The sequence below is a fragment of the Colletotrichum jinshuiense genome, chromosome 2 (assembly GCF_051148585.1).
Source record: "Colletotrichum jinshuiense chromosome 2, complete sequence".
Lineage (NCBI taxonomy): Eukaryota > Fungi > Ascomycota > Sordariomycetes > Glomerellales > Glomerellaceae > Colletotrichum > Colletotrichum jinshuiense.
In genome coordinates, this window is record NC_139309.1 from 3604479 (window position 1) to 3618016 (window position 13538).

The 13538-nt window shown below is 54.5% G+C and overlaps 3 protein-coding genes across 3 annotated transcripts; all 3 read left to right on the top strand.

The window, feature by feature from the left end:
• Nucleotides 1-1187: 1187 nt before the first annotated feature.
• On the top strand, nt 1188-2340 carry EsH8_II_000951 (allantoicase; the record flags this gene model as incomplete). Its single annotated transcript, XM_083264249.1, has 2 exons — nt 1188-1281; nt 1370-2340. The coding sequence occupies 2 exons, from the start codon at nt 1188-1190 to the stop codon at nt 2338-2340; spliced, it is 1065 nt and encodes a 354-aa protein (XP_083121571.1).
• A 1056-nt stretch (nt 2341-3396) lies between these two features.
• Nucleotides 3397-5996, top strand: EsH8_II_000952 (uncharacterized protein; the record flags this gene model as incomplete). The annotated part of the gene is made up of 4 exons (XM_083264250.1): nt 3397-3538; nt 3624-4000; nt 4052-4450; nt 4500-5996. The coding sequence occupies 4 exons, from the start codon at nt 3397-3399 to the stop codon at nt 5994-5996; spliced, it is 2415 nt and encodes an 804-aa protein (XP_083121572.1).
• Nucleotides 5997-10427: 4431 nt separating this feature from the next.
• Nucleotides 10428-13314, top strand: EsH8_II_000953 (TBC domain-containing protein; the record flags this gene model as incomplete). Its single annotated transcript, XM_083264251.1, has 3 exons — nt 10428-11761; nt 11827-12910; nt 12964-13314. The coding sequence occupies 3 exons, from the start codon at nt 10428-10430 to the stop codon at nt 13312-13314; spliced, it is 2769 nt and encodes a 922-aa protein (XP_083121573.1).
• Nucleotides 13315-13538: the final 224 nt, after the last annotated feature.

Here is a 13538-nt window from a genome sequence, read left to right on the forward strand (position 1 = left end):
GTCCTAGCACTTAAATAATTGAAGAGACACTGAACCACCAACCCAAAAGCAAAGAAGAAACAAAAAAAGAGGGGAAAGAGAAGGTCGTGCCCGGGTTCGAACCGGGGTTACCGGAAGACGTTTGACAGCGATCAAAATCCGGCTGGAGATTTGATATTAGCAACTGCGAAGGTTGGGCAGGCGTGGGAGTCTGCAGCAGGACGGTGCTTACAGTGATAACCGCTACACTACACAACCGGCGTGGGTGTCCTTCGTCCCGCTTGCGGCGGGGACCGGTGATGAGACTTTGCTTTAATAATTACACAATGAAAATTGTTGGCAGTTAGGCCTCGGGCTCGCCCCATTTGTGTGTGGCTCACGTGATGGGCCTGACATTCGCTCGACAGACTTGAACCCCCAGCCGAGTTACACTGTATTATTACATGAAAAGCGGTCTCGCCCCAAGGTGTCTGCGGCAGCTTCTGAGCACAATCAAAGACGCTACAAAACAACCGATGAGGATAGAATGGCAGAATGGCAGGGTGAATAACCACCGACATTCAGGCGATGGGCTGGGGCGGTATCGTTTTGTAGACTACCAGCGAAGTCCTGTGGTTTTCCCATGGCTCAGGGAAGAAGCAAACCCCTTTCCCCTTATGGGAAATGTAATCTTCCGGATGGCATCATCATTAAAAAGTATCCAGTGCGGCGGCCCTGGCGTCGCGGGTCGGCTTGTCCCCAACTTTCTCGGCGCCAAATCTCCCAGGAGTTCCCCGCCGACCGAACAGCGGGGACCGATGCGGTGCGGGGAAGAAGACGGCTGAAATAGCAGATTGGTCCAATTCCAGTTTGTTAGCTAATTCACTCGAATCATTACGCCTTTCCTTATCGCGCTCCTGGCCGCCGGCCGCGTTCACGAGCTTAATGCGGCCGTCGACTGTGGCCGCCCGACGTCGGAACTGGCCGCCCGGCGCGCAGGTAGGAGGCGGACGGCAAAGCCATGACTCTGCCACAGCTTTTTCTTCTCGTTTTTTTTTCTCACATCGAAAGACATTTGCAACCTTTCAAAACCCCGCAAGAGTCAAATATCCGGCAACTTTTTGATCAGCTTTGAACCATCTTTGTAGACCTATCCTTCGTGAAGCAGCTAATTCGCCTCCGTTCAACCCCTCATCGACCCCTCGATACCCCGCCATCAAACCTTCGTCATGGCGAGCGAGCAAGAATACACCCTTGAGCAGGTCAAATCCGCGCGCATTGCCTCGGATGAGATTGACAAGACGTTCCGCTCAAGCAGCATTGGTAAGCAGCTGAAACCAGTCTTCCTGTTGTGATCTGGATGCGGACGAGGGCCTCTGGGTAGTCGAAGAGCCATGCTGACTGGACCTAGACCTTGTCTCCGCCGCGTTGGGTGGGAAAATTCTCGCCTTTTCAGATGAGTGGTTCGCCGAGGCCGCTAACTTGCTGACGCCCACCCCTCCCATCACGCAGCCGGGAAAGATGGTCTACACTGGCGCCTGGTACGACGGCTGGGAGACGAGACGGCACAACCCCGAGCCCTTTGACTGGGTCATCGTTCGTCTTGGCGTCGCCTCAGGAACTGTCGAGGGTGTTGAGGTGGACACGGCTTTCTTCTCCGGCAACCATGCGCCCTCGATTTCGGTTGAGGGTTGCTTCAACCTGAACGACGACGAGGTCGTCTCATGGAAGGGTGGAAGAGGCCAGTGGGAGACGATTCTCGGTAACGAGGAGTGTGGCCCCTCGCAGCGCTTCGGATGGAAGCTAGCCGAGCCTAAGGGGAAGCAGTACACCCATGTCCGCCTGAATATGTACCCGGACGGTGGTATCGCTAGATTCCGCCTCTTTGGCCATGCCGTGCCTGTCTTTCCTGACGACAAGGAGGCCATCTTCGACCTGGCCGCTGCGCAGAATGGCGGTGTTGCCATCTCCTGCAGCGACCAGCATTTCGGCACCAAAGACAACCTCTTGCTGCCGGGCCGGGGCAAGGACATGGGCGACGGATGGGAGACTGCGAGATCGCGGACCAAGGGCCACGTGGACTGGACAATTGTTCGCCTTGGAGCTCCGGGTTACATCCAGAATGTGGTTGCCGACACGGCACACTTCCGTGGCAACTTCCCACAAAAGGTCAAGATTGACGCGCTTTCATGGGTCGAGAGCGGCGAACCCGGAGCGGACGCCGCCGGCTGGACTGAGATCGTTCCCCCGAGTAAATGCGGGCCGGATCAGGAGCACGACTTCCCCAGTGCGGTCAAGGACAAGGCAGTGACACACGTCAAAATCACCATCATCCCGGATGGAGGAGTGAAGAGACTGCGTGTCTTTGGTAAAAGGGCATAGGCATTGGCACAGACGCCCATTTGCATTAGAACCCCCTCTGGTGTCCCATGTTTTTCTCCTCATAAAGCCTGACTATTTTGTATTTTTTTTTCCGGAAATAGTTGGAGAAATCAGGAGGGGGGGGGGGGGGAAGACATATAGGGAAATGAGACAAAAAAAAAACAAAAAGACGACACAAATTCCAATACTCCTACTACTCCTTGCTTCATCTGGTCTGGCAGATCGGGACTTGGATCAACCCGATTGACGCGTGCAGTGAGTGAGTGGGTGGGCGTTCCTGTTCTGTTCCACTGAGTGTCCGTGGGTTTTGCTTGCGCTGCGCCCGGTTGGAGGTGGCAGCGTTAACACACGGCCCAGCTTCGTTAGCTAGGCTTTCTCCCTCTCGTCCTTACATTATGCCTAGTAGAATACCAATAGCGATGGGTTGGAATACCAGGGAAGGGAGTCAATGGGAAGGACTGGGCGCACTGCTGGAAAAACACACAGGCAAACGTAAGAAGTGTATTATGCTGAGATATCTTCTTCGTTAATAAACCCCCATAGTAGGGGAAGTTTAGCGGGGCATCTTATGCTGAAGGGGGGTGAAGGTGGTGCACGGCCCACTCCAAGGTCATTCATTTTCCATGGCCGCTTGCCCACTGACGAGGTCCCTACAGCGCAGCTTGCTGCATCGTCTTGGCTGGTGTGTGCCCTGCAATCAATTAGTGACATCAAGAAGCCGCCCACTTGACACTCCTCTACCTGAACTGGGCCCCATTGGCGTGGTCGCTGCGGGACTCGGGCACCGAGTACTTTCCCTACGGGACTTGACCTTGGAGAAGACACACAACACTTTGACATCACACGACATACGGTGCGCCGAACCCCTTCGGTCCAGATCCTTCGCAATCCAAGAGGCCTTGACAACATACCTCATACGTTGCACCTTGCCACGAAACTTTCCGTGCGCCGTCCGCCGAACACCCTTACCCGCATCGCATCGAATTCGCATCGCATAAAACAATACCCCCGGCAGACTAATGCCTACCGGGCCTCCTGGTTGCCCCTCCTCCCACCATGGACCTCGGGGATGCTAATGGTGGCTTCGGCGAGAAGAAGCCACGGCCCCTGCCGGATGACTTGCCCAAGTCTCTCAACGATCGAAGTCGTCGCCCCGTCGAGCTGATCCCCGAGACGGAGATGTATGATGGCTGGCAAGGTTCGTTTATCTTCCACCACTCCCCCCTTCATCCATCAGACGGACCCACGAAGATCTATCTACTAACGCACAACTCAACGAACAGGCCAGTCGCAGTTCCTGACCACGCCCGTTGTTGCAAAGCCACTAAACTTTGGCGACTTAAGCTTGGACGACCGTACCTACGATGAGGACGTAACGACAGGGCCGAAAAACAGCGACGCGCGCCTGATGGAGATGATTGCTGCTCAAGCCGCCCACCGGGTCGGGCCGGGCTTTGACGACGAGGAAACAATATTGGCCGATCAGAAACTGTCTGAGGACCAAAAGAAAGACTCGCTGCAGAGAGCACTGAATATGGCTGCCAGTAATGGCGACGTGGAGAGGGTCGGCAACATTCTGGGCGGCAAGGCAAAAGCCTACGTCGATATCAATGCGCCGGATGAGGACGGAACACCGCCGCTGATCTATGCGAGTTGTTTTGTGAGTGAGGAATGATGCAGCATGCACGTGCTGTCGCTGACCTGGGATCAGGGCCACGAGGGCGTGGTGCAGGCTCTCATTGATGCTGGCGTCGACGTCGACAAGCAAGACCGGAATCAGTGGAGCGCTCTTATGTGGGCGATGACGAATAGGCATAAGAGCATTGCCAAGATCCTTCTCGACAATGGAGCTTCGGCTGAACAAAAGACTTCGTCTGGCAGGACCGCCTTTGACTTTGTACCTCCGGACAGCGACATGTCATTCTATCTACACGACAGTGGCTACAACATTGGCAATGCGGGAACGGACGACTTTTACAACCCAGGCTTCTCGCAGGACCGGTTCGAGGAGGAGATGGCCGAAAACGAGCTGCGAAGAAGAATGATGATGGACAGTGCTCGGGACCTCGAGGTAGACCTGGGCAACGTTGGCATAGACGATCAGCCAGAGGTAAACCTCGACCCACGTTTCCTTGAAGTCCGTATGCTGACCAAGGTAGAACTCTGAGGAGTTGGAAGAAGAGCAACCAGAGTTCGACTGGTCCCGCTGTCTCCACGACCAGATGTTTGTGTTCCAAGAGCATGAACTCGATCGCATTCTTGATATTGTCATCACCAACATGTCTCCCCAACGTTCGCCGGCACAGAAACCCGTACCGGCCAACATGATTTTCCTCAGCGCACGATACGCTCACTACCACTCGAGCCATGACCTGCTTGCTAAGCTGATGATATCGGCGATGGACAAGATCAACGATGTCGTTGAGCAGTACCAGTGGGATATGACCATTTTGGCCTTCTGGATATCGAACGCTACTTTATTGCTGCATTACCTCAAGAAAGACGCCGGGTTGGTGGAGGCGACAGTGGAGTTTCAGGCTCAACTATCCGAGCTTATCAACGAGATCTTCATTCTCATCGTCCGGGATGCTGAAAGGCGGCTGGACAAGGTACTTGACGCAGCCATGCTGGATCACGAGACGATTCCAGGCTTCGAAGACATCGCTTTCCAGAACGAGTGGAGGATATTCAAACGTAAAGCGCAAGTCAAGGAAGAGCCCCTCGAGAAGCGCTTCCGGCCCCCGTCCCCAAAACAAAGGGCGAAGCCTGCTCCGCGCAACGTCACTTCCCTACTATCGTCCACCCTATTCGTGCTTGACCTTTATGATATCCACTCAGTTATTACGGCGCAAATCGTCTCTCAGCTTCTTTACTGGCTTGGTGCAGAACTCTTCAACCGCATCATGTCCAACAGAAAGTATCTTGCGCGGACAAAAGCGATGCAAATTCGTATGAACGTCTCTACGTTGGAGGACTGGGCTAGGACAAACAATCGACAACCGGAGCATTACGAAGGAGGCGAGACCAAGTCGTCAGGGGAGACGACGGTGGATGCCGCTAGGCGACACCTAGCACCCGTTATCCAGCTGTTGCAATGGCTCCAATGCTTCTCATCACTCGGCACTGACGACCTCGAGGCCCTCGTCGGTACATTGCAACAATTGAAGAGGCTCAGCCCGCAGCAGCTCATCCACACAGCGTCACATTACAGACCAGAGGTCGGCGAGAAGGGCTTGCCTAAGAGCGCACTCAAGTACCTGAACGCGATCCAAGCAGAACATGTGCGCAGAAAGGAGGACCGCAAGAGCAGCGCCCCATCAACGCCGGTCAAGAGCAAATCCCCCAACGGTGGCATCATGGATACACCAGGGAGCCAAGCGGCGGCCAACACGCCAGGCGGAAACGAAAGCGACGAAGAAGACGACGGCGCACCAGAGAATCTTCTCATGGATCCCGCGATGATGTTGCCTTTCACACTGCCATCTGTCACGGACATGCTGGTCTCCTACGGGGCTGGGTTCGGAGGCGTTAATAGAGAGAGGGCACGCAAGTACATCCCCACGGTGCCGCCCGAGTTCCTGTCGAAACTCGAGGCTAGCGGCGCTCGCAAGGGGCCGATGTTTAGCGAGAAGGACTGGGAGAATGAAGAGGTTTGAGATGGGGAGAGCCCATCTGGTGTGCCAGGTGCCTTTAGATAGATGATGGGTTGGGTTTATTGTTTGCTATCTACGTCATGTGGCGATATAGGGTTGGCAGACACCCAACAAGCATAGCGACTGATTCAACCAGACGTGAGATGTGTATGGCGCGGCTGCAAGGGGTAAACGGACATCGGACATCGGAATATTGCGATTCTCGTCATCGGGGCATCGCATAAACGGGCACAGTTCACATCTTTCGCTAAACTGTGTTTTGTTCCGGATGAAAGACGCCGAAGAGGAAGCCAAGAGAGTGAAGCAGTGACACTAAGTCCGAGATAGCCAGTGTCGAGCCGGGCAGAACAGTCTATTCTGCGCTGGGTCTGGAGACACGAAGAGGGGGGAGGCTACCTCCATTCCTTCCCAGGGGAGAATAAAAAAACCGCTCAGACAACTCACTTCCGTATTTTCTCAGCTTCCAAGTGGTCTTCATGGTCTTGTTTGACTCATACTGTAATGCGGTGACTCTGTGACTCTGGTGGCTCCGGTCTGTCCGTTTGCCCGCAACGGTTTGTGCTGGGGCGGAGCGGGGAGGGGAGAGAGAAGGAGGAGAACTGTGGGCATATGCGCCCTGTTGTTCTTCTGAGTCGGTGTAAGCTGGGCCACGTTGGCAGAGCGTCAGTCACGCAAAGTGGTGAGTCGCGCGATGCCTATGGGCCCACGGGGCAATGCGACCGACCGCTCTGTCTTTGTCCTTCTCTCTATCACTCCTACATCATGTTTAGCCATAATAAAGTTAGGCCATTCCAGAGGAAGGCAACACTGGAAAGTCTCAGAGCAAACATTCCTAGTTTGGCGGGACGACCCGAGGGGCGCGGGAGAAGGGAAGGGTTGGGAGGACTTTAAGGAGGGGTTCAGTCAGCCGAATGCAGGCTCTCAAAGGATGACTGGGGTCTTGGGTTCAGACATTCGGGCTGGCCAATGGTGCCACGTCAGATTTCTGTTCCTAGCCCGGCCCGGTTGAAGTCATCATCCCTCTCGAGAGAGCGAGCAGCATCGAATACGCTACGCAAGAGTTACTGGTGCTGACTGATGCTGTGTCCAACAATTACCAGCTATACAAGTGTTTCGAAAGGCTCGAGGGCGGCGTGAGGTTTCTCGGTACGCTCCGTTAGATTGTCCGTTGAATAAGCGTTGCTGAAAAGAAAAAGTGCGATGCAAAATTTTCTGAGTAATGTATTTTGCAATATGGAAAGTGCATCCGAATGTTGCTTCGTCGAATTGGTTCCATTTTTTCTTCTTCCAAACCCCCCGATGGGGGATGGTGTTCGCCCCGGTTTGACTCTGCTGGTTCTCGCTTTTCTCTCTCGCTTCAGTCGATCTCCCGGTTGCTTATGAGTAGCTTATGGTGGCATAGCGAACTACTACGGACCAAGATTGCTTGTTAAGGAAAGGCTGAAGCTGGTATTAATCTCTCGGTCAAGCAAGACGACCAAAGTAATGCATTTGATTTGATGATGGATTTACTTTTGGCTCGGTAACATTGTATTACATGAATAGTAGATCGGCAACGACCCGAGGCTGATTAGTTTCACATCGATATTTGAGGGTACAGCCCGAGAGACATGCCTACTCAGCCAGTACACGTGCAGGCATGTCGGAAGAGAGGGCTGAGACATGGAGCATCTGGTTGAATTCAGGTGAAATCCAAGAGAAGAATTACTTGTTGAGGGTTTTTTTTTTAGTTATTTTTTAGTTGCACGATAGATATTCAGCGGTTTGGCGACAAAGCTTGAGGGGCTTCGAAATCGGGCTGAACCTGCCTCGGGCCCAAAAGCAAGCGGGGCGGGAACGGGATGGTCGCTGGGAGGCTCCGTAGCAGGAGGCCATGGGTTGGAAATGATCAGGATTGGTCGCCAGAGTAAGGCGGCTGGCTGCTGGCTTGTCGCGGATTGATGTGTTTGGCGTTGTGGGAGCTGTGAAGTTGAAAAAGGAGAGTTGGCTGCAAACAGAGGAGAGCTCGGCCGCATTTGTTTGCATGGGATGCTGGTAGCCTGAGGGCTGTCCGTTGATGTCAATGTCGGGTTGCTTTTTGTGAGTACAAACTTAGGAGACATGTTTCCGATCGCTTTGGCTAGGGAATTGGGGTTTGCTGACAGCTGGCCAGTGGTGGCTGCCACGCTTGGGAAGCTAGAAGGCAGAGGTCCCGGGGGGGGGAGTAACTGATAACTGGGATGAAGAAAGCATGGCCAACCCCAGGAAAGGAGATATCAAAGGATCAAGAGGTTTGTGTTGCTTCTTCGCCTCGAACATGTGTGTCACTGTAATATCACAGCCGCGTCGGCCGGCCGTTTCTGTGCCGCCGCCTCGAAGAGGGATGGGAATGCAAAGCAGAACCCTGGTGCCAAGATACCTAGCAATGGACGACCAGGCGACAGGCAGACCAGGCCACCCAGCCACGCAGCATTGGCTGCGTTGTCGCATCCTGACAGGTGGATCTGGCGGTCATGGAGAGAACTGGCGATGCGGAGCCCATAATGCAGGAATGTGGGCTCAAGGTTGAGTGACCCTGAGTAGCGGTATCCGTTGCTGAGAGCGCACTCACCGACTTAATGGCATGCGCATGACGATGACAGGTCTCTGTATGTCGAAGCAAAAAAAAAAGGACCCCTTTTTGGGTAGGGATGCATGGCCAGATGGCGGGTGCTGGGGAACTACGGGGCACTGGGTGGCTTCCCGGACCAATGGGCCTGCCAGGAAGCGTTCGTCGTGCTGTGTAGCGCTGCGTAGCATGGGCGATTGGCGATGTGGCTGGCCGCGGGTGGACTCTTCGTTGCTTCTGCCATAATCTTTTCTTCCCGGTCTCTCAGTCCCCCTTGCTTCTCGGGCTCCTCCCACATTGGGTGCACTCTGTGCCTGACTATCATAGTACAACGGCCAGACGGGACGGCAACGACGACAAACCATGCAAAATGCTCAAGAGCGTGTGTGAGGTTCGGACGACAACACCCACTTGACAAAGAAAGCGCACACCCACCTGCCTGAGCAACCTCAACCAATGCCCAGCCCAGGCCAATAGGATTCGTGCGGATCGTGCATTTCCAGCCTGTCTTGGACGCAAGCGTAGTACGTACCGGGTTCGATACGTACCCAGCCTCGGCGGGTACTTGCCTTCTTCTGCCGACCGCTTTCTCGACGTGCAGATTTGTGGTTGCGGTGCCGGGCCACTGCCGCTCTTACTGCTACCCACCGCCGCTGCCACCGCCTTCTGCTCTTTTTCAATCGCAGACCCGATTGAAAAAAAGACCCATCTTGTCCCTCGTGCCGTTTTCTAGGTACTCTTTCCGACAAATTTGGCAAGGACGAATAAGAAAATGGGGAGGGGATGCAGTCTACCTGGCAAGGTTTAAGTGAGGGGCGGGTGAAGGTTGCGAAAGAAGAAAAAAGAAAGGATGCCCAGCTCTCTGGAGAGGTTTGTTCATGTTCAGTTAATCAATCAACATTTGCCTCCTTCCCAGCTGTTTGGATCTCGACATTCATCATCTCACCCACATTCTTCCTCTCCCCAAATCCTGAGAGTGGGTTTCTTTGGTATTAATTATCACCAGCTTCCCTCCGAGCACAAACCCGTCTTCATATCAACCATCCTGCTCTCGCCTTCATTCTCATCTTACCCAGCTCGCCTGGACACCACGGCTTCTTCCTCCGCTCCCCTTCACCCAACGGACCTCTTCAAACTCTCATCACCATAGGTATTCACTCCTTGCACTGCTCCTTCGTCTTCTCCTCCTCTCATCATCCCCCTTCCTTTCCTCTCTCCTTGCCGGTCTGCCGTTCCCCAATTTCGGAAGCAGTTTTTTAACGCCCCTTAGTCACAATTCGTCACTGCCGTTGTCTTGCCCTGCCTGTCTCTCCTGCGCAAACTCGCCGGTTCACTCACTACCACCATCACACACCCACATCCTCCGTCGCCCACGCCGCACGTGGACGTGGACGTCGCGACGCTACCACTTCTTGCCTAGTCAGCCACACTGTGACACACACCCCATTCCAACTCTCTCGGACCAATTGTCCGGATCGCTCTCTCTGGGTATCACTTTGCATATCCTCAGGGTCCTTACTAGCATCCAGATCTGGCTAGCGCCGGTCTAGTCCCCAGGTCTTGAAATTGGCATACCTGAATCCTAACTTAACGGCCATCGACGCCCTTAACGGTGAGCCGCTCAACCTCCACATACACCGCCACACCATCCGCCTGGGCCGCCTGTCCGGTCCATCTTTGGCCCTGTCGTGCTCCCGCCGGCGTACCATTGGCCGCTGACGGAGTCTTCGCAGGTTCACTCCTAAGCCGGCATTCTTGGACCCCGGCACCCCGCCTGCCACTGAGCACGGCCGAATTTACTCCATCCGGCCATTCGCGCCCGGCTGGAGCGCCCTGAATACCACGCTATGGCGCCCCAGAAATTCGCCAGCATGCGCCTAAAGTCCCGGCCTGCGCTCGTGCCCTTCAAGGACGATACTAGCCTCATCGCTCTCCGTTATGAGAAGACGGTCCAGGCAGAGCCTCCTATCCCTATTCTTACGCGCAATTCCCCGAGATCTCTTTCCGTCTTGACGCGTCGTACTTCCACCTCTGCATCTTCAACCTTCTCAAACCCGCCCACCAGCCCTGTGGTCGTTGCTCCTCCCGCCATCGGCCAACATCCTGCATTCCGCTCCCCCGCTGCCGCCCGCAACATCACGGCCAACGACTGGAAGAGGGATTCGGGGCTTGCACCTAGTGCATCATCATCAGACACCATCGCTGAGGAGGAGTTTGAGGACGACCATCACGTTTGCAAGGAATTCGCCGCTTCGGATGCCAACGTGGTTGTGCAACAACAGGGTATTGCGACACTGCCAACTTGCGACAGCGAGTTCGTCTATTCAGCGGGTGAGCTGGTTCTGAACGAACAAACATTTGGCCGATGCACGCCGTCAACCGGCAAACAATCCGTCCCCATGGACCATTATCGCATTGCACAGCATCAAACCGCCGAAAGAAAGGTGCCGGAGAGTTTAAGCAGCACCTCTTCGATGGATTCTCCAGTTGAGTTGGTGTGGAACAAAGGCTCAAGCGACCTATCACCTGCAACGCCAATGACCCCCCCGGCGCGGGGCTCTCCTACCGCCTCCAACAACTCGCCTAATCCGTCCCCTGTCAACCTCCCCGATGACCTCGACCTCCTGAGCAAGGATGCTGTCGACTTCTCCCCCATCTCAATTTCCATCCCCACCGACAACCTCCTTGATGATGATTTCCTAACGACGTTGTCTTTCTCCAATCGAGGCAGTGTCATGTTTGGTGGCCGCCGTGCTTTCCCCGCCAAACCCACCAACGTAGCAATGGAAGACAAATCGCAAACAGACGAGGCTCACACGCCCGCACCCGCCCCTGCTGCAACCCCTGCACCCCCCATCCTCCGCATTCAATACGAGGAGCTGCCCCAGACCACCACCGCCAGCGTCACTGAGGCCAGCGCGAACGACACGAGCGCAACGGAAACGAACACGACCGAAATCAGCGCGGCAGACACGACCACAGAGTCGGGGTTGCATGCCACCATGGCGACGCCTAGTATTCACGTCTTGTCTGCGGACGTGGAGATGGAATCTCGAAAGGTGAGATCGCTCTATGAATCCGGCGATGGCATGAGATGGGAGGATGGAGGAAGACCATCGGATGTCGGCGAGGGTCTGAAACTCTCTGCCGACGATCCAACGGAGGAGATTGAGAATGATCCGTATGGTTTCCTTTTTGCCCAGTTCAGTGTCGCAACCAGTGTGCTAATTTGCGCGTTCGTTCCAGAGTCGCCGAACTACAACCTCCCGCATGGGGTACTCCAAGATCTGGAAGTTCCTACTCCCAGCGACACGAAGAACGCGGCGAGTATGAGTTGGCGGGCGGTCTCGAAGACTGGGAAGACGTAAACGGCTACGACGTCGATCGATACGGTTTCATCAACCCGCGCAAGTCAGAGACGAGAGGAGGCACGCCTACGGAGCTCAAGTCAGCACAACTCGCTCCCAGAAAAAAGCATACCCTTTCAAGACGAGACCCGTTCGGGCTGGGGGTACCGATGAGAGGACCGAGTAAGAAGGTTTCCGCTAGATCCCTCAACACCCAGACGTCCAAGGCTTCTGCTGCGTCTCGTCGATCGACTCGATCAGCAATCAGGCAAGCAGGTAATCGTCTCCCACACAACCGCGATCGGCGTTGGATGGATGAAGCTGGAGAAATGCTTTCGCTTTCCTTGGGAGAAGAAGAAAAGTCAGAGAAAATATCTGAAGCCATCAAGAGAAAGGAGTGGGAGAGGTCCGAGAAGTGGCGGAAAATGGCCAATGTCATCAAGAAGGGGAACGACGGCGAAGGCATGGAGTTTGAGTTTGACGTCAAGAGCCAGAAGCTCATTGATAGGACATGGAAAGGCATCCCCGACCGATGGAGAGCCTCTGCTTGGTACTCCTTCATGGCAACCAGCGCTAGGTCCCACAAGGACTCACCGTCCGAGGATTCCATCATCACCGACTTTCATCGCCTTCAGTGCAGGGGCTCGCCAGACGACGTGCAGATTGATTTGGATGTTCCTCGCACAATCAGCAGGCACGTCATGTTCAGAAAGCGCTATCGAGGTGGTCAGCGTTTGCTATTCCGTGTATTGCACGCGTTGTCACTCTACTTTCCCAACACCGGGTACGTCCAGGGCATGGCCTCGTTGGCGGCGACGCTGCTTTGCTACTTTGACGAAGAGAAGTGCTTCGTGATGCTCGTTCGTATGTGGCAGCTACGAGGACTGGAGAAACTGTACAGCCCCGGCTTTGATGGGTTGATGGCGGCTCTAAATGACCTGCAGACTAAGTGGTTGGATGGCAAGGACGTCGCCAAAAAGCTGGTAAGAAATGGCCATTCTTTTCCACTCGTGATGCCGTACTGACTTTTTCCCAGATCGATCTCTGCATCGATCCTACAGCCTATGGCACTCGATGGTACCTTACGCTCTTCAATTTATCCATCCCCTTTGCCGCCCAGCTTCGCGTCTGGGACGTCTTTCTGCTCCTTGGAGAGAACCCTTCAGATTCTTCCAAAGAGCCTGACTCTCCGACCATCATGAACGGCATCGATATTCTCCATTCCACCAGCGCAGCTTTGATACACGCGCTGCGCGAAGTGCTTCTCGATTCAGATTTTGAGAACGCCATGAAGGCTTTGACATCTTGGATCCCAGTCAAAGACGAAGATATTTTGATGAAGGTGACCCGGGCTGAGTGGAAGGCCCGACGGAAAACCAAGTCGTAGAGAGTTTTGCTTCTGGTACCCACATAAGAGGCGACCAACGCATACTGCAGGTTTTCTTTCCCCCCTTTTTTTTCCTTTTTAGTCTCTCGATTCCCTGTTTATGGATACGCGTGCAAGGCGTTCATGGAGTCGGTCTCATGTTAACCTTGACGCATGTTGCGAGCAATACCCCGGAATGAACGAAGCTTGGTCTTTTTAGACATGGAGGATTTCAATTGTATACC